Genomic DNA, 23,003 nt, shown 5'->3' with positions numbered 1-23,003 from the left:
TGATGGGAGTTCCAATATAGAAAAAGAGAATAACTTATGTACCAAATTAGTACCAAATACATTTTTTTACTGGAACATTGCAGACTTTTGGTAGGTCTTATAACCAGTTTATATCTTTGACATGTTACAACATTGTCTGAAAGATGTAGGGAGAAGAAAGAATCTTTGTGTTAAAATCTGCTTCTTAATGTAGTGATATATGCTCTCTTATATTTTAATAAAGATTAAAGGCTGAACTGTATTAATATTTTGCAAAGGTGATCTCCAGATGTCCCTTCCAACCCCTATCATTCTGTGATTCTGTGTGTTTAAGAGTTTGTCAGCAAGAAACTATATTTAGGGAGAGGGAAATGTATTTTTTGGAATTGGGGTATGCTTGGTGCCTTGGAGAGAACGGTCATTTTTTTGAAAAGGGCAGCATTGTTTATGGAAAAACACACTGGTATAGAATGTAAGTTCATATACTAGGTTTTTTATCTGTCTTTTAATGTTAGAGGGTGGCTTTGTTTGCTTTGAGGCGTTTACACACAGGCTCTAGAAGCCTTTACTTTCACCCCGTGCACATTTTCCTGTGAGCTGTGTAATGTTTTCAAGCCTCTTTCAGATTAAAAGAGAACGTCTTGAAGTTGAGCTCCTCTACCTACTGTTAAGGCAAAGAGTAGGATAAAACTGTCATGCAAGTATGCTCCCCTAGAAAGGCAGTGTCAGTTCCTATTGGCAAGTACATCTGTCAGTATGTAGTAGCAGACTGCTAGTAAATACAAGGCTCTTTGGATTGGCAGGTTTAAAACCTAACCTCAAAACCAGTGGTTTTTTTTTTTGGCCCTTACATTGTGTCTTAAAGCTGCCCTAAAACTTCTAATATTCTGTCACAGTCTGCCCGTCGACCTTAGATGTTTGTAGGGATGGGGTGGTTTGTTTTTTTTTTTTTTCAGTGGTCCTACAAAGTGGGCACTTTAATCACTTTAATTGTCCATTTCTCAGACATTTACAAAATCATGGCTACTAATGATTGTGTATCAATTCCGGTGTTCTTGCTTTTGTGGTATCTATTAAATTTTTGAGTTTATTGTATTTGAATATATACTCCTGAAGTTGGTTATTTTGTGACTTGTTTAACATGTTTCCTTTTCAGGTCTCTAATGATGAGGTATCCATCTGGATTTAAAGCACATCTCTGAGCTTCTTAATTCTTCATTGAAGAGATGTGTTCTATATTCACGGGTAAGAATATGTTTTTATCTTGATTTGGGCCATTTTCTTAAATATCTTGTGATACATTTTTAATTTAGAAGATTTCACCAACTTATTTTTATGTCTTATAGGTTAATCAGATACTTATTGTAGTATAGGGTTCTTTAGGTGCCTGTGCTAGCTCTTAATTTTGACCCAAGCTAATTATTAAATGTTGGAGTTCATATATTTAAGTATCAGTGCTCTAACTAAATCACTCTTAGTATTGCAGCTAGAGAAGCAGCATGGTGATATATAGATAAATAATTTAAAAACTGGTCTTTGATTTGAGATTCCTTTTCTGATTATATACAACAGTTCTACAGACTTTAATTGGGCATCTCACCATACATTTTTTTGAATTTGGAGTTTTGAGAAGAAAGAAACTCCATCCTGAAAAGCAGCAATAGAGAGGATGTGAATTTTGTGAAATAAAAACAACACCACTTTTTTTTTCAATAATATAAACGATATTTCATCTGAAGAAACTTGGTGGCATTACACACACCCACTTCAAAACAGTAGGAACAAAACAACCACAAAAATCTTACTAGAAAATATGGATTTTTCTAAATGCTACTATGATTTTTAATGTTTGTGGGTCTCTAAATAAAACAGCTAGGATTATTTCATACATTACAGAATTTATTATAATGTGTTCTCTCTATTATATTAAGCACTGTTTGCTGAAATACCATTTTGAGATTTTATGAATTTACCTTTAGTTAAAAATTAATGTTAAAATGGATCTCTCAAAGAAGTATCTCAGAATGCTGTGGGACATTCTGATACCAGGCTGTTTTCTACAGAGAGTTGGGTGATATACTTTCTCTTTGGCAGGGTTTTGCTCTGTTCAGCTTAAGCAAAGCTGCTCTCAATAAAGAAGCTGTCCCATTCACAGTGAAGGCAAACATCTTTGAGAATGGTAGAAATTTGTCTTTAGTTGCATTGAAAGATGGGTTGTCTTTCCAAGTGAAATGCCATTTGTCATGTTGGTTGACTTGAACTTTTATGACTGAGCATAACAATTGACAGTTACTGAATTATTTTTTTTCTATAAATCATTAATATTTATTTCCCAGATGCAACTTGCTTCAGCAGAAAGTAGGAGAGGTGGTAGAAGGGAGTTTGTGCATGTCTGGGGAGTAGAGGGGTAAAGAGTTACATGAGGTGTTCGGGGCTAGCAAAAGAAGTGTAGGTATGAGAACAGACTACTAGGAATTATTATTGTTGCGGCACACACAAGCTGGTTTGCTCCAGTCTTATGCTTTTACTCAAGAGTTGGAACTGTAGCCATGGACTGGGACCTAGTCCTGAGAACTTAATTTAGGATCATCAGTTTCAAATCTTTCTCTTCCTAATCTTCAAATCAAAGTACGAGGTACTTGAGTTATCTTTTGAGTATTTAGCGTGATGTCTGTGAACTCTGTAGCAGAATAGAATAATAAACAAAATCAGTATGTTGAGGATGATTTTACTAAAAGGCTGTCTCACTACTAGAAAATAATTATAAATGCTTATCAATGAAAAGCAATTTTAAAATAAAATAATGCATATTTAGCTATATAACTGGATGTGTTCATCTTTAGTTAATGAAACAAGCTACTCAAACAAGTTTTCTCCTAATTTTAGTGATAACAATAAGAGATCAGTTATGACTGTCTTGTGTTTACCCCTTCTGTGTTCCTTACCTGTAGTCTGGATTTCTGTTGTGTCATGCTTTTATGTGACTTCAGTTTTAATTCCTTCTGTCTATGAACTATCCCTGGCGTCTTTCTGAGATCGTTTCTGTTATTTGTCTGGATAGATGTTGTTTCAACTTTTGTGAAAAATGGCCAGCAAAGTCACTGACTTGCTTTTACCTATGGTACTGTCACACATCAGCCATGTGAAGGATTGATACTTAGTCTATCAAAGTATAAAAGTGTGGATGTCATGGTAATGTGCTGAATCTTTACCTGATTTACTTGCTTATAACTAGAGTAGCTCGTTTTCTGTTGTTACTTCATCAAAAGTAATCAACAATGCAATTAATGAAATAAAACACATAAGTAGTATTTATTATCTTGTATTTTACTGCTACTCCCACTTCATTTTTTTGAAAGCAAAATTTGATATCTTCGTTCAATTCTGTTTTCTTATGTTTTTGTTCTTTTTTGATGTATTCTGTAAATAAATCTTTATTTCCTTTTCTTCTGGTCTTTAAATCTTGTACCATTCCCTTCGTTTCTGTTCTTGCTTGTGTCTGTTAACTCCAGCTTGTCCTTTTACAACTCAGATCTATCCCCATGCTAGTATAAAATTTCTTCTTGGTCTTTATTTCTGAAAAGAATAAAGGGTTGTTATTAAACTCTGATGAGCAACCAAAATGGAGGAGGTGTCTTCCTGCCCCATGCCCCCCTGACACACACAAGCTTTGCAAGGAGTTGCATTAACATGAAACCTCAGTTTTCTAACCTAGCTCTGGTATGTATTCATTCTTCTTGCACGCACACTTAAGGAAAGGAAACAAACTCGGTTGAGTGTAGCCAGTTTCATTTCTAAGCGGTTTTGAATATAGCAGGTGAAATTTCAAAAAGATCTTAAAGTTTAAAGAAGTTAGAATTACAGTAGTAGTACGTGAGAGCTGCTTTTGCAGATTAAGAGGAGCAACAATAACGCATTGCTTTATATTCTGTTTGTAATGGAAAAGATAGTTTTAGACCGTACAGACTGCAACATTGTTTTTTAAATGAAAAACATGCGTTATGCAGAGATCAGTATTTTTTCATTCACTTGGACTCGTAACATCTATTTTAATACCATTTCTCCTGTTCTAATACGTTGGTTTAAATCCTTAATTTAAAATAGATCTCTTAATGTTAAGAATTAGTAGATTAAAGAAAGTATAGGTGTTCAGTTTAATGAGTAATGACCAGACAAAAAAAAAATCAAGAGCTGGGAGATGTTTCTGTTCTGATTCAAGTATGTTTGCAGAATAACTTAATACTTCTTGGGGAAAATGCTGTGGTTTTGTGCGAGACATCAAATCATACAGGTGTCAGTCTGAAAAAATTTACTGTTTAAATTCTAGATGCTTTAGCGTATCTGAAGATGGCAAACCTTGAAATGTGTTTCACCTTAGCTTGGGGGATACTGTTGATGTTTGCTGGTAATCTCAGAAAAGTTCATGTTATTTAATAAAAAAAAAACACTTTTTTTTCAGAATAGTGTGTCTAACGTATGATTTTGTTATATAGCTGTTATGTAGTAGTTACCCTGTAATAGTAGTAGTAGTTCCTGTCAGTTAGTTTTCTACATAAAATCAGCTTTATTGGTACAAAGTTGAGTTTAAAACACCAAGGGAGAAACTAAATACTAGTAAGAAATATTGATGAATGCCCCTGTGTTCCATTATATGGAAAAAACAAAAAACAAAACAAAAAACCAAAACAAAACCCACTGCAGAAAATTCTAAATTTACCAAATGTCCTGTAGTTGGTAAATATTGTTGAAGCAATTGTAGCTGACAGGGGGCAGTAACTTCTTGAATTCAAGTGCAACAACTGTAGTCTTCAGATTGCTTTGTCAGGTTGTACCTGTATTGTGGTGCTCATTTTATTGTCTACAATTGGTCCAAGCAGTTCTTAGGCATTGATGTTGTAGAAAGCTCTTGCTAACTTTAAGCTGGGTAAAGATTAATATTAAATCAGTATACAAGAACGGTAGAGAATTCAGATGTACAAGGCATTAGAATTAATTTAGTTTTTACAAGAAGTGTAACCTCATCAAATTCTCAATGTAAGAGGGCACAAAGATGTCAAATTGCATCTACGAAGAGAAATCAAACTCTAGATTGCTGTAAAGTGGAATTATTTACCATAACAGTGATTTCTTGTGGTGAAATGCTGAGTTTTGACAAAGCAAAAATTTGCCTCTTTCAGGAAGAAGGAAGAGCTCCTTTTCCTCTTCTTATTTTTTTTTTTTAACACATTCTGCTTCTTTTAGTGTAGATTGCTTTATTGAGTAGGGATTCAAAACTAGTTTCCCCATTGTGATTAAAATGCAGCTCCAATAGGAGCTTCTTCCGTGAGAAGTATTTTGGAACTGGTACAACAAAACGCTGCCTGCCATTGCATTGTTAAACTTGTAGTTGTCAAGTCCAATAGATGAAAGTCTTCAAAACGTTTATTTCTTTGAATGCTTTTCTGCAACTTGAACCCTAAAACCATGCCCACGTCATCTATCTGGATCCTGATGTTGGTTTATCATCTGTTGGAAGGTGTTTGATACTGGGAAAATCTTTCTGTTGCTGTTAATCATAAGTAGACAACTTAATCAGTATTAGAAGATAATGTGGTCTAATTTATTTTAGTGCTTCCTTTAACTTGGGACTTCAGGAAGTCCTAAATTTAAGCAGTGCATCATCTGGAATCCATGGCTACTTTGCTGTGCTAAGCTGTCACCTTCCTAAGCTTCTCTTCCATTTTTATAGCATGCTTCTTCTCTATACTCATAGTAATTAACACCCATACCAATTCATACTTGACAGATGTCACCACTTGGTGTCTTTCAGTGTGATACAAGATCCGTCTGTCCTTTTTCTGTGTAGACTAGAAGTTTTATAAACCCAAATCCTCAATGAGGTTTATTAATTTAGGTGAGGCTTTATTCTGACTATGGTCACAACACTTGCTGTGGACTAGCAGTATAAGCAGAACAAGTTTTCATCAGCTTGTCAAAGGCTACTTTGTACTTAATTGGCTCACATGAACCTTGTCCATAAGAGAGTATTTCACATTTCCAGGGTGTTCATTTCTGGAAGGCTCCTATACTTATTTTATTCTTAGCAGAATTCATTAATGAAGAATTGGAATCGAAGCAGAGGAGGAGAGCATGAAGGTAATAGGGTCAGGTGGCTCTTTTCTTTCCTTTTTTCTTTATAGTAATTAGATACATATATTGACAGGATAAAGGAGTAATTATTCCATGAAGATACTCATTTAAAGTGATTGCTCCTCTATTTTAGAAGTTTACTAGTTGGTATCTGGGGAGGTAAATTATCATAGAGTCACACTTTCATTCATTTCTCATTTTGTTTGATTAAACTAAAAATGTGTATGTTTTTAGGCTAAAGTTAAAATAACCATCCTTCTCAGCTCCCCTTGCCTGAAATCGCTGATTGCAAACTTTGATTCATTGTTGATCAGTCAGTGATACTCTGAATATAAAAAACTTGTGTTTCAAAACATAGGTGTGTAAACTCTGGTGAACCAAAGGTAGTTCTTTTCCTGTCTTTATTGTTGAATGTATCACTGTATTCATCCTCTTGTCTTTCTTTTAAATAAGAGTTCTAGTATGTCTTTGAGATAAAAAAACAATTTTTCAGAATCTTACTTAATATAACTTAAATAGAAGAAACAGAGTATCTCAGCTTTTCCTGTTGAAGTCATGGTAGCTTTGTTTTTAAATGTAGTTTATAACCTCTCAAGTTTCTTGTTTAAATATACAGAACTGCCACGTACATTTTATGTATTATACGATTTCTTTCTACAAGCAAATTTTCATTCTGGACTGCTAAAACCACAATTCTGTTACAATTTGGTAGTTTTCATAAAAAAGGCAGAGGAGAATCTAAAATTGGCCTTGAGTAATAGAGCAAACAGAATGAAAAAATTGAAACCATTACATTTAAAACATCAAATATTACTTTAATTACGTAAGGCACAGAAACAATAAATACTGCACAGGGCATCAAGTATAAGCAAAAATAATTGATTTGTGGTTTAACTAAACTGTGAAGTTAGGAAAGCAAAATACCAAAAATCCATAGAATTGTTGGGGGCGGGAAGAAGCGATGAAGAGAGTCATGGAAGTAATTTTTATCTTTTTCTTTTTTTCTCTCCTCCCATAGGATGCTTTAACACTTTAAGACGAATGTTTCATGAGAAGCACTGATGGATGTTGTCATGCCTTGGATAAGGTGGTGACCGCTGGATGTCATTTGTTTCTGTTCACTGCAGAGAGCCAAAATTGACTCCATTTGGAGTTGAGAGAAAAAGCAGTACAGACCTATCAAGATGACTGATCCTATGATGGATTTTTTTGATGATGCCAATCTTTTTAGTGAGACTTTAGAAGGTTTGTCAGATGATGCCTTTGTTCAACCTGGACCTGTTTCACTTGTTGATGAATTGAATTTGGGTGCAGAATTTGAACCTTTGCACATAGACTCATTGAACCATGTGCAAGATGCTCAAAATTCACAAAAGATGAGTGAGTTTGATCAGCTGAATCAGTATGATTCACTGAAACTTCACTCAGTAAATCAGTCTTTTAATAGCTCAGCTGACAACGTCTTATCACCACACTCTCAATTCAATTGCTCACCAATTCATCCGCAAAACCAGTCTAATGGGATGTTTCCAGATGTGGCTGATGGTAGTCCTATGTGGGGTCACCAAACTGCCACAACTGTTTCGAATCAAAATGGGTCCCCCTTTCACCAAGGACATTCTCAGTCTATGCAGCAAAACAAAAGCTTTGTAGCACACCATGACTTTGCCTTATATCAGGCTAATGAACCGCAGCATCAGTGTGCCTCGCTACGGTCGCAACAAAGCAGAAACAACGCAGGGCAAGATGCTCTGAGCCAGCCAAAAGACTTCATGGAAGTTAATGTATCTACTTCTCACAGAGTCAGTGTTAACCACCCACCTCCGGTTTCTAATCCATCAACTTCACAGCAGCCTCTGTCTGTTCAACAGTTTTCTCAAACAGCAAGTGCTTCGATACATTTTTGTGGGAATCAAGAAGGAAATTTCGACGGACAGTCCCCAACTATTACTCCATGTTCTGTCAATAATAGCCAACAATTTTCATCTCCTTATTCTTACTCTAATAACCACATTTCTCCAACCAGCCTTCTTCAGTCTACAACAGCTCTTTCTACTACCCAACAGACACACTCTATCTCTGACTTCACTGGAAGCGATGCCTTTACATCTCAAACAGGGACCAAGCAAGAAACAACTGAGCACATGTTGAATCCTAATACGCCTTTGAATTCAAGTAGTTTTCAAATGTTGCATTCTGCACATCCTCAGGGCAACTTTAGTAGTTCAAAACTCTCTCCTGTGAATATTAATTTTCCGGCTTCTGCTGGTTCTGCTTCTCAGATAAGCCATTTCGCTGACCCTATTGAAAGCAACGGTTTTACATCTTTAGATGATAACTTACTTCATCAAGTCGAGACTCATAATGAACCGTTTTCAGGACTTGACCCGGATGACCTCCTTCAGGAAGACCTTCTGCCACAGTTTGATGATTCTGCATTTGTTCAGGATAGCACAAGCCATGTTTTAGAGCATGACCTGGAACATCATATAACGCCACCCCAAGTAACACAGTCGTCTGATCTTGTTGGGGCACAGTCTCAGAGTCAGATCCATCCTTGGCATTCTTCAGTTTCTAATCAGCATCTGCAAGGCCGAAGTCGTGTAACCTTACAAGGACAGGTATGTAGGGATTTGGGGGGTGAGGGTTTGAGCTGTTTGATTGGATTGATCTGGTGAAATGAATAATAGTTGACTGGCGCTTGTGCCAAAGTGTGATAACTGAAGTCTCTGAGCTGTTGTTATTTAACCCTGAAGAAGTCTAGGTAACTGCTAGTTTAGGAAGAATAAACCCCTGTTGATGCAGACCTTGCTTTCTCCTGTTGTTTTCTTACCATTGTAGAAAACAAGGTTTATATGACCTGAAATATTTAATCAGAGAAAATGGTGCTGGTCCATCTACTGTTTATATTTCCCAAGTACAGCAGAGAAAATTGGTGGTTTTATGATTTTTGGTGCAGATATAATGGTTTATTGTCTTTTAAAGTGCTTATAGGAATATATTTTCAAGAGCTTTCATACGGCTTGTGTGGCTGATTTCCTGCAAGTATTGCACGGGTTTTGTTGTTACTTGGTCCTTTGCTTGGTGTCTTTGTGGTCATGCTCATTGGATAAAAATACAAACTTTCTTGTTTTGTTTTTGATAAGATTAATAATAATAGAAAACATAGAAAAGGCTATGCTTATGTTTGATTTTGTTACTTTTGGCTTAACCAAAAAAACCCTTGCAGTCGTTTGAGTGTAACATGCACTACTTCTGCACATATTAAAGCCCTCTGCAAGGAGGACAAGAGAGCATAAAAATTGTATTATACTTTTTCAATGGTACACAGGAGCACTTTTTGGATTATCTGAGAAATCTAGAATTGTGTGAGCGTTGAAGGGTTCAGAAAGACAATCCCTCAGCCTGTTTCTTAGGCGTGTTTTCTCATAACATACGTAATGTAGTGAATTTTCAAATAGTTTTAATTGAGATATTAAGTAGTCTTTTTTTTTTAATGCTGACCTTTATCTTCATCTGTATCATCATCTTCTCATTTATAGGAAGTGTATAAGTGTCAATAAATTGAAATATAGACTGGTGCTTCTGGATTGCTTTGGTCTCTGAAGAGAGTAGCTAAGCTTTTCAAAAACAAACAAAATAGGGCAAGTGAAGTTATGTTTTTCACAATACTGTAACCAGCAAAATCCTGTTATTACAGCTAGAAACCTCAGCATATGCGACATTCTTGCAAATTTTTCAGCTCAAAAAATTCCGAAATCAAAAGAAAATACATCTTGAATTTAGGAGAGACTTAATAACCAAAGGTACAAATAATTATTCTTTCAGTTTTTAAAACTTATCAGTCTTTAAAGCTATAGCTATGGTTTTGGAGACTGGTGGCTTTCCTTGTTAATGCTTGAAGAGTGATATCAGTGACAGCATTACCTGTAAATTAGTACTTCAAAATCATCACAGTTTGGCACTGCTTGGTAGCTTCCAGCTCAAATTCGATTTGACAGGAATGACTGAAACTTCTTCAGCTAGCTGGTTTGGCAGAAGGAGCTGTAGCTTCTGTATGAAAAATGCTTGTATTCAACTGCCATTGCTGGTTGTCTAGGGTTTCCAAAATTGTGAGACTGTCTGTTGAAATCCAGGTACATGTGAACAGTGAAAGTATCTTGTATTTGTGAAAGGAAAGGGAATATAAGTGCCTTCTAATTTTCAACCTGTGCATTTGGAAATAGAGGTAACTCTAACATCAAATATATACATGCAGAAAGCTGTAAAAAGGGTGTAATAACTATATTCTCTCTACCTGAGAATACAGAATGGTGTCTTATTGGGGGAAAAAAATTATTGGGAAGGAAAGGAACGTAACCACTGACTCTTGATTCTACTTAGTTTGCAGGACACTGGGCTGTGAAGGGGGCGATGTAACACTTTTTTTTTTCCCCTTTAATTTTATGTCATCAGTGTAGAGATAAGGTTTTAACACACGTAATCTTTGGTGTCAGTTCAGTAGATTGCTTCTCCATTACAACTTCTGCTTATGTTTATGGAGCATGTAACTTTCAATTCCTACGAGTGAAACTTCTGTAAAATTGTGGTGTGACGTTAATAGAACTCGTATACGGCTCTGTATTTGAGATTAGCGTGATTAACTGAATGATGCGGTAGATGTATTCTGTTGGTTTTGATAAACATTTCTTACTTTCTAGGCCGGGGAGGGGGAAGAAGAGGGCACAGCCCAAGTAGCTACTCTTGTCAGTTATGTTGGTAACCTAAAGACAGATGGTATAGTAGCTACGGGGGAAATGTGCTGCTGTCTCTGACTGTGTGTACAGTGCTGCAGGCGGAGCAGCGCACAGGTTCCCTGACGGCGAGCGCAATGGCAGAACCCAGAGCTGCCACCAGCAGCGTGGAGGCTGGTGGTCTCCCAGGAGTGGGCTTCACCATGGGGTGAAGGGTGAAGAGGAAGCAGATTCCAGGAAAAGTGCAGGTGGTGGCGAGAAATCCAGGGGTTAGCATCGTGTTTGAGGAGCGTGTGGGATACAAGCCAGGCAGTGGAAAGTAGGCCTAATAAAATTTTCCAGTGCTGTGACTTTGCTGTTGCATACATCAGAACCTTTCAAGACTTGTTTCAATCTCGTTGACATCAGTGTTAGTGCTTTATTTTGTATCTAGGAATAAAGGGAAAGTTCTAACCCCAGTGGAGAGTGTCGGAAGTGTTTGGGGGTTTGGGTTTTGGTTTTATCGTGCTGTGAAAATAAGGCAACTTTACAGTATTTAAACTTTTTTTTATGCTTTTCCCCTGGAACTTTGAGATGAAACAGACAGAAAACAGTTATAAAACTGCTTGGTTTGGTTTTTATTATTTTAGGGTATGCAATAAATTGGATTCTGACCTTGAGTTTATCTAATCAGACAGATGTTTAATGTTTCCTTCAGAAACTGGTTGTGAAGCGGTAGCTGTCAAACTGTTGCGAGGAATGTATTGATGGGGAAGTGACAGAAGCAAACAATGTAGAAGTCTCTGTAAATCCGCAGTGTATGTCATATGAATAGTAATAGAAAAAGTACAGCAATTACTGAAGAAGTGTTTCAGATCTGTCTTTCATCTGATTACAATCCTAAGAGGGGGTTTTAGTTCTAATTCTCACTTCTATTCTTTGATCACTTTGTAGAATTTAGAGTTCAAGATGAGTTTGTTCTGTTCACGCTTTTTCCACCTGTGTGTAGTTGAATCAGAGAGGAAGAAGGTGGGGTAAGGGACTGGAGGGAACATTAATCTTACTGAAACTGGTTATTTTTAGGCTAGGAGTTAGGTGGGAAGAGACTTTGGTAACTTCCATGTGTTAAGGTGAAAGTTTATTGTTTAACAAGACAATGTCTCATACTGGCTTTTGTACGTGTTAAGGAAGCAATTACTAGTGGATTTAACTATTTTCATCAGTTTCACTTTGATAATGATTGAGGGTTTTCCAGAAAGGAAAGCTTTTTATGTTATGAAATAGTTAATGAAGTGTAGCTCTTGGAGTGGACCCAACATCAGACAACCCAAGATCTTTAACTACAGTTATGCTGAGGTTATTTAAAACTAAGAAAGAACATTAAATACTTGTTTTGTTATTTGAAAGCAAGCATACTCATCACATTTTTGCCGTACAGCTATTCTTTAATAGAAATTAATTTAAAAATTAATAGAATCTGTTCAATGTAATAATACTGCAGAATTAAAAACAATCTAGAATGTCTTATGCTGGTATTATACTTTCTGTGCCTGCTGTAATTAGGTTATAATTGTAAATAAATTGTGCCTCTTAATTTTACATCATGCATTTTTCATCAGTTGGTTTGAGGACAGAAAGTGAAGCGGAGGAACAGACTGAAGATTCATGTAGCCTCAGCTTTGATTAATATAACACTTCTGATCTTTTTAACTCCACTTAAAACTGTTTTGAGTTTGCTAAAGCTAAATAATCTATTTGCTTTTCATAAGGTTGAAAAAAGACAACAAAAATACAGGCTTCAATATTCAGCTCTGCATGTTTAGAAGAAAAAGGAAGTTGGAAAGATAATCTGAAGTATAAACTGTCTTAAGAGAAGTTTACAACCATCTCACTGTACATGTTATTTTGTAATAACGGTTTTAATGTCTTCTGGCTACATACATGAATGCACAATAATTGAAATTAAACAGGACAATAATATTCTATTAATAATCTTAAGTGCTATAGGACAAGGTGGTACTTTTAGTTCTTAAATCAGGTGAATCTTTTTTCCTTTTTGTGACTAAAAGTCTGACACCTAACTTGATAATTCAGTATATTCATTAATTCCAGTATCTTGCTGCAAGTGCTTTTGTGCTTGCAAGCACGAGCTTTCCTACCACTTGTTTTATAGCAACAGAGGACACTGTAGTTTTGGAGTGAATTTGTCTTGCCCTTGTTGAAAGTTTAGCAAAGAAAGCCTGGTCATTGTAGATGATTGCTTGGTTGGGGTCGTACCCTAGGACATGTCTATAAATCAGAATGCCCTAACCTCATAGATGAGCGTGTCATCAGAGATGGAAATAAGTTTCATCTGGTCAAAGTTCAGGCTTATGTGCTGTTGAGATGCATGTCCTGCATAGTCACAGGCCTTTCACCTCTCCCTCTGTTCGCAGGTGCCTCCCTCTTGTATCAACTCTAAATTGACTGTAGACAACTCTAAATTGACAACTATCCCTTGGATTATTCTACTTGTAAACCATTTTTTTATGACAGAAATACATGCTAAGCAGTGATGTGTTTTCTTGGCTAGTTATGGTAGGTACAAGAAGACAATTACTTGGTAGATACGGAAAACGTATAAAAGTCAGGAATATAAGTTATTTGTCAGAGTGTATTTCTTGCGTTCTGTATAGTTTAATTTTAAGGGAGCCTGTAATGAGAAATATTTTAAAGTAATGAACTGATCACACTATGTATAAATTCTTTGTCACACTGTATATAAGTTCTTTGTAGAAAAGATTGGCTATTTTACATAGTAAGTGTATAGGATATGGCTCCTAAGCGTTGGTAAAATACAAGATTGTAAAATTATGATACTGTTATATATATTGCTTGTGAAGCTGTGGATGGCAGTTTTCAGTGGGACTGAGCGTAATAAAATATGTCTTAAAATTTACCCTACTTTGCATCATCTGAAAACTGAAATCTAGATGTCTGTTCAGTAAGCATTTGTGTTTGGGGGTAGAGCATTAAAAATGGTATCTTGTAATCCTGAAATGTAAAAAAAACCTGACACCCTCCAAAAAACCAACCTCCAAACCAAAAGAGCCTTAAAACCCTGTTCTTTTTCCGAAAATGCTTAATAATGCTGGTATAGCTCCCGTATAGCTCCCGTTCAGCATATCTACTGTATTTATACTGCTGTTCTTTTAATTATGGTTAATTTTATAGGTGGCATATTAACAAATATAAATCTTTGTCTGAATGTTCCTTTTAAACATTTCTAGGAGTTGTATGTTCTGGTTTTAATTTTCTGTGCTTAAAGAACAATTTTCACCTTCCTTGTAGGAGCTTAATAAATTCTCTACCACAGTGAGGCAGCAGAATTCAGTTGTCATCTCCCAGCACCTAACAGGTTTATCGTGTATGTCCAAGTAATGAAAGTAATCCCTCCACTGACCTTCTTTGTACCGTATTTTCCAGCTTTTTTGCTTGCTTTCTTATTATTTTCCAAAAGGCCCGCACAAATAGTGGGGAGTGAAAGTGGTGAGGCTGAGTCAAATGCAGAGTTAACGAGAAGAGCAGGGCAACATCTCTGAGCCTGAGTAGCACAGTTCCTGCAATGAACTAAGTCTTTTAAACTCTAGCTGTATATAGTATGTTTTCATTACTAATCTGTGGCTTTTTGCCAACGATGCATTCATTGAAGATAGCGATATTTTGATAGCTTTATTTATAGTTGAATGTGTATGAAGCATTCCCTTTTGTATACATTTTATCTAACTTTCATATAAGCTTTTTATACCTTTTATTTCTTTTAAAAATAACAAATTGCATAGGTTAGGGAAAGGAAGTACGTGTTTGTGAGATCAGTTGGTAACGCATTTACTGATGAATTTCTATTATAATTTTTAATTTCTCCGTTTTTCATTTGCCTTGTTTCTCCTTTCAAAATGCAGCTGTATAGTAAGGGAGAGACAAAAATTGTTGAACTTTCTAAGAACAGCAAAAATGCGCTAGAGTATCTGCTTTACTGTTCTAAAGGCTTTATGAGTTTGTTAGTAATTACCATCTCTGTTGGGTGGAGTTACATTGTTTCGTCATTCTTCTCTTTTTGAATCTTTCTTGCTATCACTGATGTTTTTCTTAAGTCTCCCTCAACCTTTGTCACTTGTCAAATAATTAGGCTGTCCAATTCTTTGTGTGTGTTTCCTCCTTAAAATGAAGTACTTGCTGTTGTAACGATGGTTATAATTTAAGAATATCATTTTTCCGAAGATAATTGCACACTCATTAAATGACTGCAATAATTGTCTTTAAAATCTGCCAAAAGAGAAGCATTTTTGTAAAAAGTAGTTAACAGATGGCAAGCATAGGAAGGAAGCTTCTGGCTAGGTCAACTTACAGGAGTAATCCTACAGATATCAAGGCGAGATTAGTTGACAAAAATAAGTAAAATAGATCTTATTTTTTTAATTATGTTGCAGAATAAGTGTGATTGAATAATCTAAATGATTATTTGCAAGCAGATGTCTTGTTAACACTGAAGAAGTGTAAAGCAATTCTGTAATGTGAGTGTACTGATAGAATTGTGCAAGCTTAGTGCCTGGAAGAAGTGGTACCTAATTATAGAGAAAACAGAAAACAAAACCTATCTTAAATTGTCTCCTAAAGACAGCAACCCATACTATAGACTCTTAAAACTGTAGTTCAGTGTATGCCTAAAGTATAATTAGTTTAAGGGAAAAAAGTTTATGGAAAAAAGCTCCTATTCTTCCACTTCGTCGTGTGTCAAATGCAGCTATTTGTACTATAAACTGAACTGGGAAATACCTTCAGGTGCAGAGAAACTTTTTATGTCAGGGTGTTTTTTCAGGAATGGAAGTTCCTGATTGAGTTCTCATCTTAGTTGTACAGAATTGTGTGCCATAGAAACAGTGGTGAGGAGAAAGGAAGGGGTGGGAAGCACCATTTTCTGCAGTAGAGGCAAAATAATGGTACATGGAACTGCAGCGTCAAATGCAAAGGGGGTGCAAGTGGGCTCCTGGTGGGACCATCCACTGGCACAGGTAACCACTATCTGCTTTCTCTAACGCTGTTACCCAAAATCAGAATTTTTAAGTGGCTTCAGACATACCATTGCCTCTAAAACTTCCAGAGCAGCACTTCATCTTGAGACATTTTGTAGAAAATCAACACTTTATAAAGTGTTAGTGAAGTGTTATTACTGAGAGAGCAGCAGAACTTGTAAAGATGTTAACCAGTAGAGTGGTTTGGAAGCCAAAGAATCTGAAGTACATTTGGAATTCACCTGGCTTTTGTCCGGATGTCTGTGTGCTTTGTGCACTCAGGTTTTACAATTTGTTTTAGCTGTTATATTAATTCTAAATATATAAAAAGAACAAAATAATTCCTTGCACTTTGTCAATGCAATAGCCTCCTGCATCTGGAGAGCTATTGTTTCCTTTGTGCGTTATCAGTTTAAAACATATACACAAGTTCCTGCTTACATGGATTTCCAAGGCAGTGTCTGTCTTCAGGTGTTGAATGGATTGAATTTGGGAACTCTTAAGGCTAATAAATACAAGTGAGTGGATTTCTAGGGTGATGAGACTGAGAACTCTTATGTTGATTTGAATAATTTTTATAAATTAATCTAGGAGTGTAGCTTTAGGCTAGAAGCAGTTGACAAGTCTTAGGTTTTTGAAAGTTGTATAATTTGTAGTAGAGATTGATTTTTCTTTTATAAATGTGGCAGGTTTTCTTTTGTGTGGGTTATTTGGCTTGTGTTTGCACTTACTTGGGTTTTTTGCTCCCTTGATGTCTTACTGTAAAGGTTAGCATTTTAATTTATATCTTAGGAAAATGTTCCCATCTTTTACATCTGCCTTTTCAGGAGTAAGTCTGCATTTGAAGGTAATTTCAATGTTAGCAGCATATCGTCTATGTGCGCATAATGCTATTCAATAGCATATTGAATTGCAAACCAGAACTAGTTTCGTAGATTGATAGGAAGGCCTCTTTTAAGAGGTATTCATGATTTCACAATTTAGTTTTGGTTTTTATGTTGGAAAGAAAAGAGAATTTGATCTTAGTGTTACAGAAGACATTGCAAATATTTTGGTTCTGAGCATTTTGTTTCTTATAGTTTGAAACATTGTTTCAGAGACTTCTGACTGGTAGGCTTTTAAAATAATCTTAAGAGGAATCTTAAAAACAATTGTTTCACTGTACCATCTGAGTACCGCACATGTAGGAGAGTTCTTTAATAGTGTTTTAAGCAAACTTAGAAAAACATAGCTTTCATGACTTGCAGCATACTATGGCTTACAGTACCTGTTTTTATACTTCAGAAGGATAAGAAATAGAGCTAGAAGATGCAGTACATTTGGATTATTTTTCTTCTTTGCTAAATCTTTGTAGCAGCTGCTCATGAGGCCCAGGTATGGCTCAGCTTGATGTGTAAATTTTGTTTTAGCAGGAACTTTGGTTGTTCTAAGTCTTAAAAGCAGCAACCAGCTGTTACAGACCACAGGCTGTCACAGGGAAGGCAGGTAAATTCATTTAAGGAACATACAAGTGACAATAAGTCATGTGTCTTATGGTCTTTAAGTTTAGTAAGAACAATTTTTTTAGAAAGATTAGGCAAATTTATTTTGATGTGTCTGTGTTGTCGCTCCTATTTATATCATCCTATGGAGGATTCTTTGACCTGCCATCATGTGGTGGTATGAAATCTGATCAACTCCAGATACTACACAAGAGGCATGTTTTATGGTGCCAGCCCCGTGTGCTTTTTGGCTTAATATAGTTAATTGCAAATGTGTACAGGCTTTGACTGATTTCAGGAGATTTTCAGAAGTGGTGACCCTGCCTTGCTCGTTGGGGACAGAGCTATGAAGGAGCTCGTGCTCGTGGCTGTGCTTGAGGATGTCCTTGGCAGCACAGTGCCATCTCTAACCAGGCTGTTGTTCTGCTCTATGCAGATAGCAGCTTCTGTTGACTTTAACTCCATTAAAATTGATAAGAATTTCTCTTGTTTTGAGCTTTACGCTGGGTCTAGTCCTGCCTCTTCTGCTAATAGCCAGATTCAGTTGAGATAAAAATTATTGCTATGCTTTTGTTTCTAGAGACCCGTCTTGGAATATTTTCTGTTTGATCCCTACCAAAAGTTCATGCTTCCTGCTGTTTTGTTGGTTGTTATTTTTTTTTAACGGTTATCCGTGTGAGGCTCTTGGATGCTATGTTCTTTTTCCAGAAATTATTTTAGGGGACTTCTGGGGAAAAAAGTTTTGGGTTTTTTTGCTTTGGGGTTTTTCCCTTTGCCTGAAATTGAATCCTGTTGGTCCCCAGTAGTGTCCTCTGACTTGTGATCTCTATTTTCAAACCACTGTCTCCTTCATAAATTCCTTTTCTGTAGGCATCTAGTTTTCCTCCTCAGCCGGAGGGAGGATTTTGTTCAGGAATATTTGATTGAGAAAACTAGAGTCAACAGGAGTGGTTTCATCAGGCTTGCAGATACACTAAAGTACTCTTTTTATATTGGAGATTCTGGCGCAGAAAGCTGTGTCATTGAAGCCGACACCAAAATATTTAAGTTGGTTTAAACTGTAGTGGAAGTAGTATGCCCCCCCTTTAAATGGAAATACGCTGTGCAGTCATTAGTGGTTTTAATGATATTAGTGACTCCCTAGCTGTTAATGTTAAAAATAAATTACTTTTCCCAATTTTTGTCAGTAAATTTTAATGTATGTTAAGAGCTGATTTTTTTTTTTTTGTCTCACTGAAATTACAAAAATTGGAAATATTTTGGTTACTCTGTTAGGTATTGAGGAATGCTACAAAAAAAGCCACGTTCAGAGATTGAGTAAACTTTTAACCTTAACTGCTTCTAGTGGATAAAATTATTTTAAACAGAGATCTTACGTGCTAGCCTTTCTGGATATGAAATCTGTTTAAAAATAGCTCATGATCAGTATTTCCCTATTAATACAGAATCAAATCATATCTTTTTTCGTGTCTGTCATCTTTCACACTACTTCATTGTTCTGCGGTGAATGATCAGTGAAAATGCATAGGTTTTTTTAAAAACTAAAAAGATTTAAAAAGGAGGTTGCTGATATTATCATAGAATCCTTTCCTGGTACTGACCAAGAGAATGATTGCTTACAGCACTTCTTATGTGCTTACAGCACATCTTATTTTACCTTTGGATTCAACGTACTACAAAATTTGAGTAGAGTTTAGTAAATTCTGCTGTTAAAACATGTTGTGGAAGAGAATCTGGCTTTGTGCTTTGTTTGATCTATGGTGGTTTCTCTGAGCTAGCCCAGCTTTCCTTTCTGTAGGTAATTGCAGAAGTGAGGCGTTGAGACAAAAGGTGGGCAGGTCCCTGCTAGTTCTGCATAGTTCTTGCCTACTTGCCCTTGGCTTTCATCGCTTCAGTAGGGTGAGTGACTCCTTTAAGCAGCAGAAGAGTATAAAAATTAGAGCGCAGAGGGTTCTGCAGTTCACAGCCCTTCGCCACTGTAATGACGTCTGACTCTGGGACAAAAAACAAATGGAGAGGTTTCGAGGCGGAGAGTGGAAGGAAATAGTGGCAGGAGTAAGCTTCATGAGGATGAAAGGAGGGTTGTTTTCAATTAGAAAAATGTTTTCTTACAAGGCTGCTCCCATGAGAGGTGTAGAAGGAACACTTTAGCTGAAATGAAGTTTTGACAAGAACCAGCTACTGTTAAGGTTCCGTTGCTTTTTCTTGCTCGGTAAGAGACGTATGCTGGGCTGGTTCCTTAGCGTGCTAGGGATAGGCATGCTGAAGCTGGTCTTGGGCATTTGGATTAAGGTGGATAAAAAGCTCCTTGTGCGTTGTTCTTTTCGGAGGTAGTTTGGGTGCGTTTTTGTCTTCTGGTCTTCCCCTCTGATTGGTAATGAAAAACGCGAGAAAATTACTCTGATGGCACACAAATATAGTGGCCATTTAGAACATGAGTGGGCAGGTAGCAACATGGGAAAATGGAAAGAGGAAAGCTCTTTTTTCAGTTTAATTTGGAGTTTTTTGTAATTTTGTTTTCTGTTCTGCACACTTGCAGCCAGTTCTTTGTTGTTCTGTGTTAAAATTGGCATTGGTAAGGATTTTGTTGTCTTGTATAAATCATGGTTTCTGTCTAAAGGTAAATAAAATTACTTGCTTACTTGATTTTCTTGAAAAGAAAACAGTAGCTAAAACCTGAATGCTTTTACAGTAATATGGAAATTCACTGAAGACTGTAAATCTGAATGGTGCCTATGTTATTTAAATTGTTGGGTGTGTAGTGAAGAGGTTGGGTAAAACCTATCTCAACACACTCAACTTCATGCCCTCTAGTTTGTATGGCATGTATAGGTTACTCAAATGTGCTTTTCTCCTTAAAAATAAAGTAAAAATTTCATCTGCTATGTACAATTTAAAGCTTTGTGCAACGTATAAAATAAAACCTTTATTTAGAATCTTCTATCTGTATCTACTGTGTTGAAAAGGTTGTCCTGTATCTTGAGATTTCCCAGTGAGCTCAAACCTGCATTTCCAGTCACAGGTGAAAAAGCTGCACACCTGTCAGTTTTTAGGTGTTCCTCAGTATGAGAGACTATCTAGTAATGTAGAGCAAAATGTAGCTTTTAAAATTTTAATTTATTTAGGTTGAGTTTGTGCACCTCTTTTTACCCCCCTTCCAGTTTTTAATGTGAGGTAATTTTATACATGCAAATGATAGATACAGTGTATTTTCACCTGCATATTGTTGTCATGGTCAAACACAATTGTGTCTTCCGTCTTCACAGCATTTGTTTCACAGTCTGCATTGCAGTTTGTATTTATTTTGGTACCGGCTCATCGACATAAATATCATTACTTTGCTATCTGGATGACTTGGATGCTTTCGGTCAGTCATTCTGCTGTATATACAGGTTGGGTATCTTGTTCATAGCTGGTGTGCCTCAAAGTTAGATTACGCTAGGCTGCATCTGCTTGATAGTTTCACTTGATATCTGTGTACTAAGCTGAAGTTAGCAACAGAGTCCCAGTGAATTAGTGTGAGTTCATGAGCTGTTATAAAAAACTTTAAAAGTTCAATATATTGTGTGTGCAGCATTTCTTTCTTTTGTCTAACTTTGTGGATGGAGTGTGTTTCATTTCAAGTGTGTTTTCACCTTTTTTTGTTACAGATTTGCAATTATAATTCATAGCACTCTGATGACAGAATTCTGACGTTCTGTATTTCCAAGCAAATACAAGCTTGGATTTTATTTGGCCCCTTGTTTTGTTTTTTGATCACGCTTGCAGTTCTGGAAAAGTGCTAATGCTTAACTTCCTTTTGTGACTCACACGGCCTTAAAGCGAGCTGCTGTGTTATTATAGATCTTGTTCCTTTCCAGATAGGCAGTTTCTGAAAGAATCTTTCCCAGTAGAGACTAACTGCCTTTGTGTCAGTAAAAAAGATTATGTTTCAGAAGTTGTACTTTGACCATCATATTGCAAGACTTTTTTCTGCATTTAAACCTGAGTGTGTGAATTGTCTTAGTGACTTCAGACAACCAAACTTGTGAATTTGTCTTCTTTTCAGGACAGGAACTTTAGAATATCAAATTAAAAAAAAAGGTGTAGAAAGTAAGCAGTAGTTTCTGAAATTGATGGTTGGAAATATAAACTGTTACAGCAGCCTTCTTTTTTTTTTCTTTTGTTTTTATTCTGCATAGAGAATTGAAACAGGCTTGAGTAATCAGAATGGAAGTAAGTGGAATCTTTTCAGGATACGTTATCTTAAATTTTAAATTTCCTGTACTAACCTTTTTGGAAGAGTGATAAATCGTGCATTTCTGGAAATATGCAATTTCCTCAAAACTTCAAGATCAATACATTTTAATTTATACATTGAAAAGTTCATTTTCAATCATAATTTAACACTAGAGCATGATCTTATGTGTAGACAAACTACTAATTCAACAGAGGAACAACAATTTGAATATTGTCATAAGTGGACAAGTACACTCCACAGCATTTGCCTTTTTTAAAGTATTTATTCAGCTGTTTCTTAATCTATATAATGCAGTAATTTGCCATGGGAGTCCTCTCGATAGGTGCACATTTAAGAGGCTCAGATGCATAGGTAGGAAGGAAAAAAACCACAAGTTAGAAGGCAATGTTAGATACTACCAAGCATGAATTTAAAACAAGAATAACAAGAGGTGTATAAGACTGATATTTTTGCCACTTAGTCAAAATATCTTCTGAAGAAATCTGAGTCCCTGTAGCATTTCCACAGGTCTTCGGGTCAGGTGCATTTGAATCCCTTCAGGGAAGGGGAAGAGGAGGTGGGTGCCAGGAAGGCCCATTTAGCATTGCGTTACCAGAACTTTTGTACAAGTTTTCTTTCATCAGACAAGAATCTATATGGAAGTAGGGAGAAAAGCAAGAATGAGTAGATTATGTGGAGTCAAAGGGTTGGATTTTGCAGCTTGTGGTTGCTCTAGCTGTAATGTCTTATGTGGATTCTCAGAGGTCCAAGAAGGACTGAGCTCACATTTCATTTCCCTCAGTAAGACATCTCTTTTACCTGTCTCTCTGCTTCATGTAAGTGGTAGGGACATCTCTGAGATTTTCTGTTCTTCTAATTTGCCTAAATTTGATCAATGGGTTAGAAATCACTACAAGCTTGGAAGTGTAAATGCACAAACTTGTATGGCATGGTTGTATAGCCTTGTTTTCATAAAGGCAAGCTGCGTAAAAATTGAACAGCTGTCACTTGTAGTTTAGTGTGCGTTGAGAGCTGAAAAACAACCTACCTGAATATTTTGAAGCTAAATCATTCTTGTGAGTCTTTAGTCAAAGAATATATGATTATCAAAGTCTGGCTTCATAATAAGGGACAAAAGTGTTCTTTGCTCTAAGGGACAACTGTTGGGTCACTTAGCGGGTGGAGGGGCATTTAGTGTATCTTACTACTTTGTTTTAGATCAAGCAGCTTGGGAAAGAGGTCAGTCAGGTGAAGGCATTAATGATCTGTTTCCTTGGGACAGACAGTGAGGTTTGATGCAGTTGTAGTGAACAAAGTTAGCTCCGTGTCATGTTATCCTTAGGTAGTTAATCTTGAACATGAGAACTGCATGAAGATGTCTGATGCATTCAGTGATGAAGCATCCAGTTGGGGGGAAAAATGGGCTACTACT

The 23,003-nt window shown here is 36.4% G+C and overlaps 1 protein-coding gene across 4 annotated transcripts in view; it reads left to right on the top strand.

Moving 5' to 3' along the window:
* CHD9 (chromodomain helicase DNA binding protein 9) overlaps positions 1–23,003 on the top strand; it is a 94,694-nt gene that overhangs the window by 8,656 nt on the left and 63,035 nt on the right. For all 4 annotated transcript variants that reach the window (XM_054198043.1, XM_054198040.1, XM_054198041.1 and 1 more), the window contains exons 3-4: positions 1,136–1,224; positions 7,127–8,729. In XM_054198043.1, the coding sequence (XP_054054018.1) occupies positions 7,293–8,729 (1,437 nt within the window). In that variant the 5' untranslated portion in view covers positions 1,136–1,224; positions 7,127–7,292. The remainder of the gene's footprint in view (positions 1–1,135; positions 1,225–7,126; positions 8,730–23,003) is intronic.

This window comes from Rissa tridactyla, chromosome 4 (genome assembly GCF_028500815.1).
Source record: "Rissa tridactyla isolate bRisTri1 chromosome 4, bRisTri1.patW.cur.20221130, whole genome shotgun sequence".
NCBI classification, from domain to species: Eukaryota; Metazoa; Chordata; class Aves; order Charadriiformes; family Laridae; genus Rissa; species Rissa tridactyla.
The sequence above is the reverse complement of the archived record's forward strand: the minus strand, read 5'-3'. Positions and strand labels throughout refer to the sequence as shown.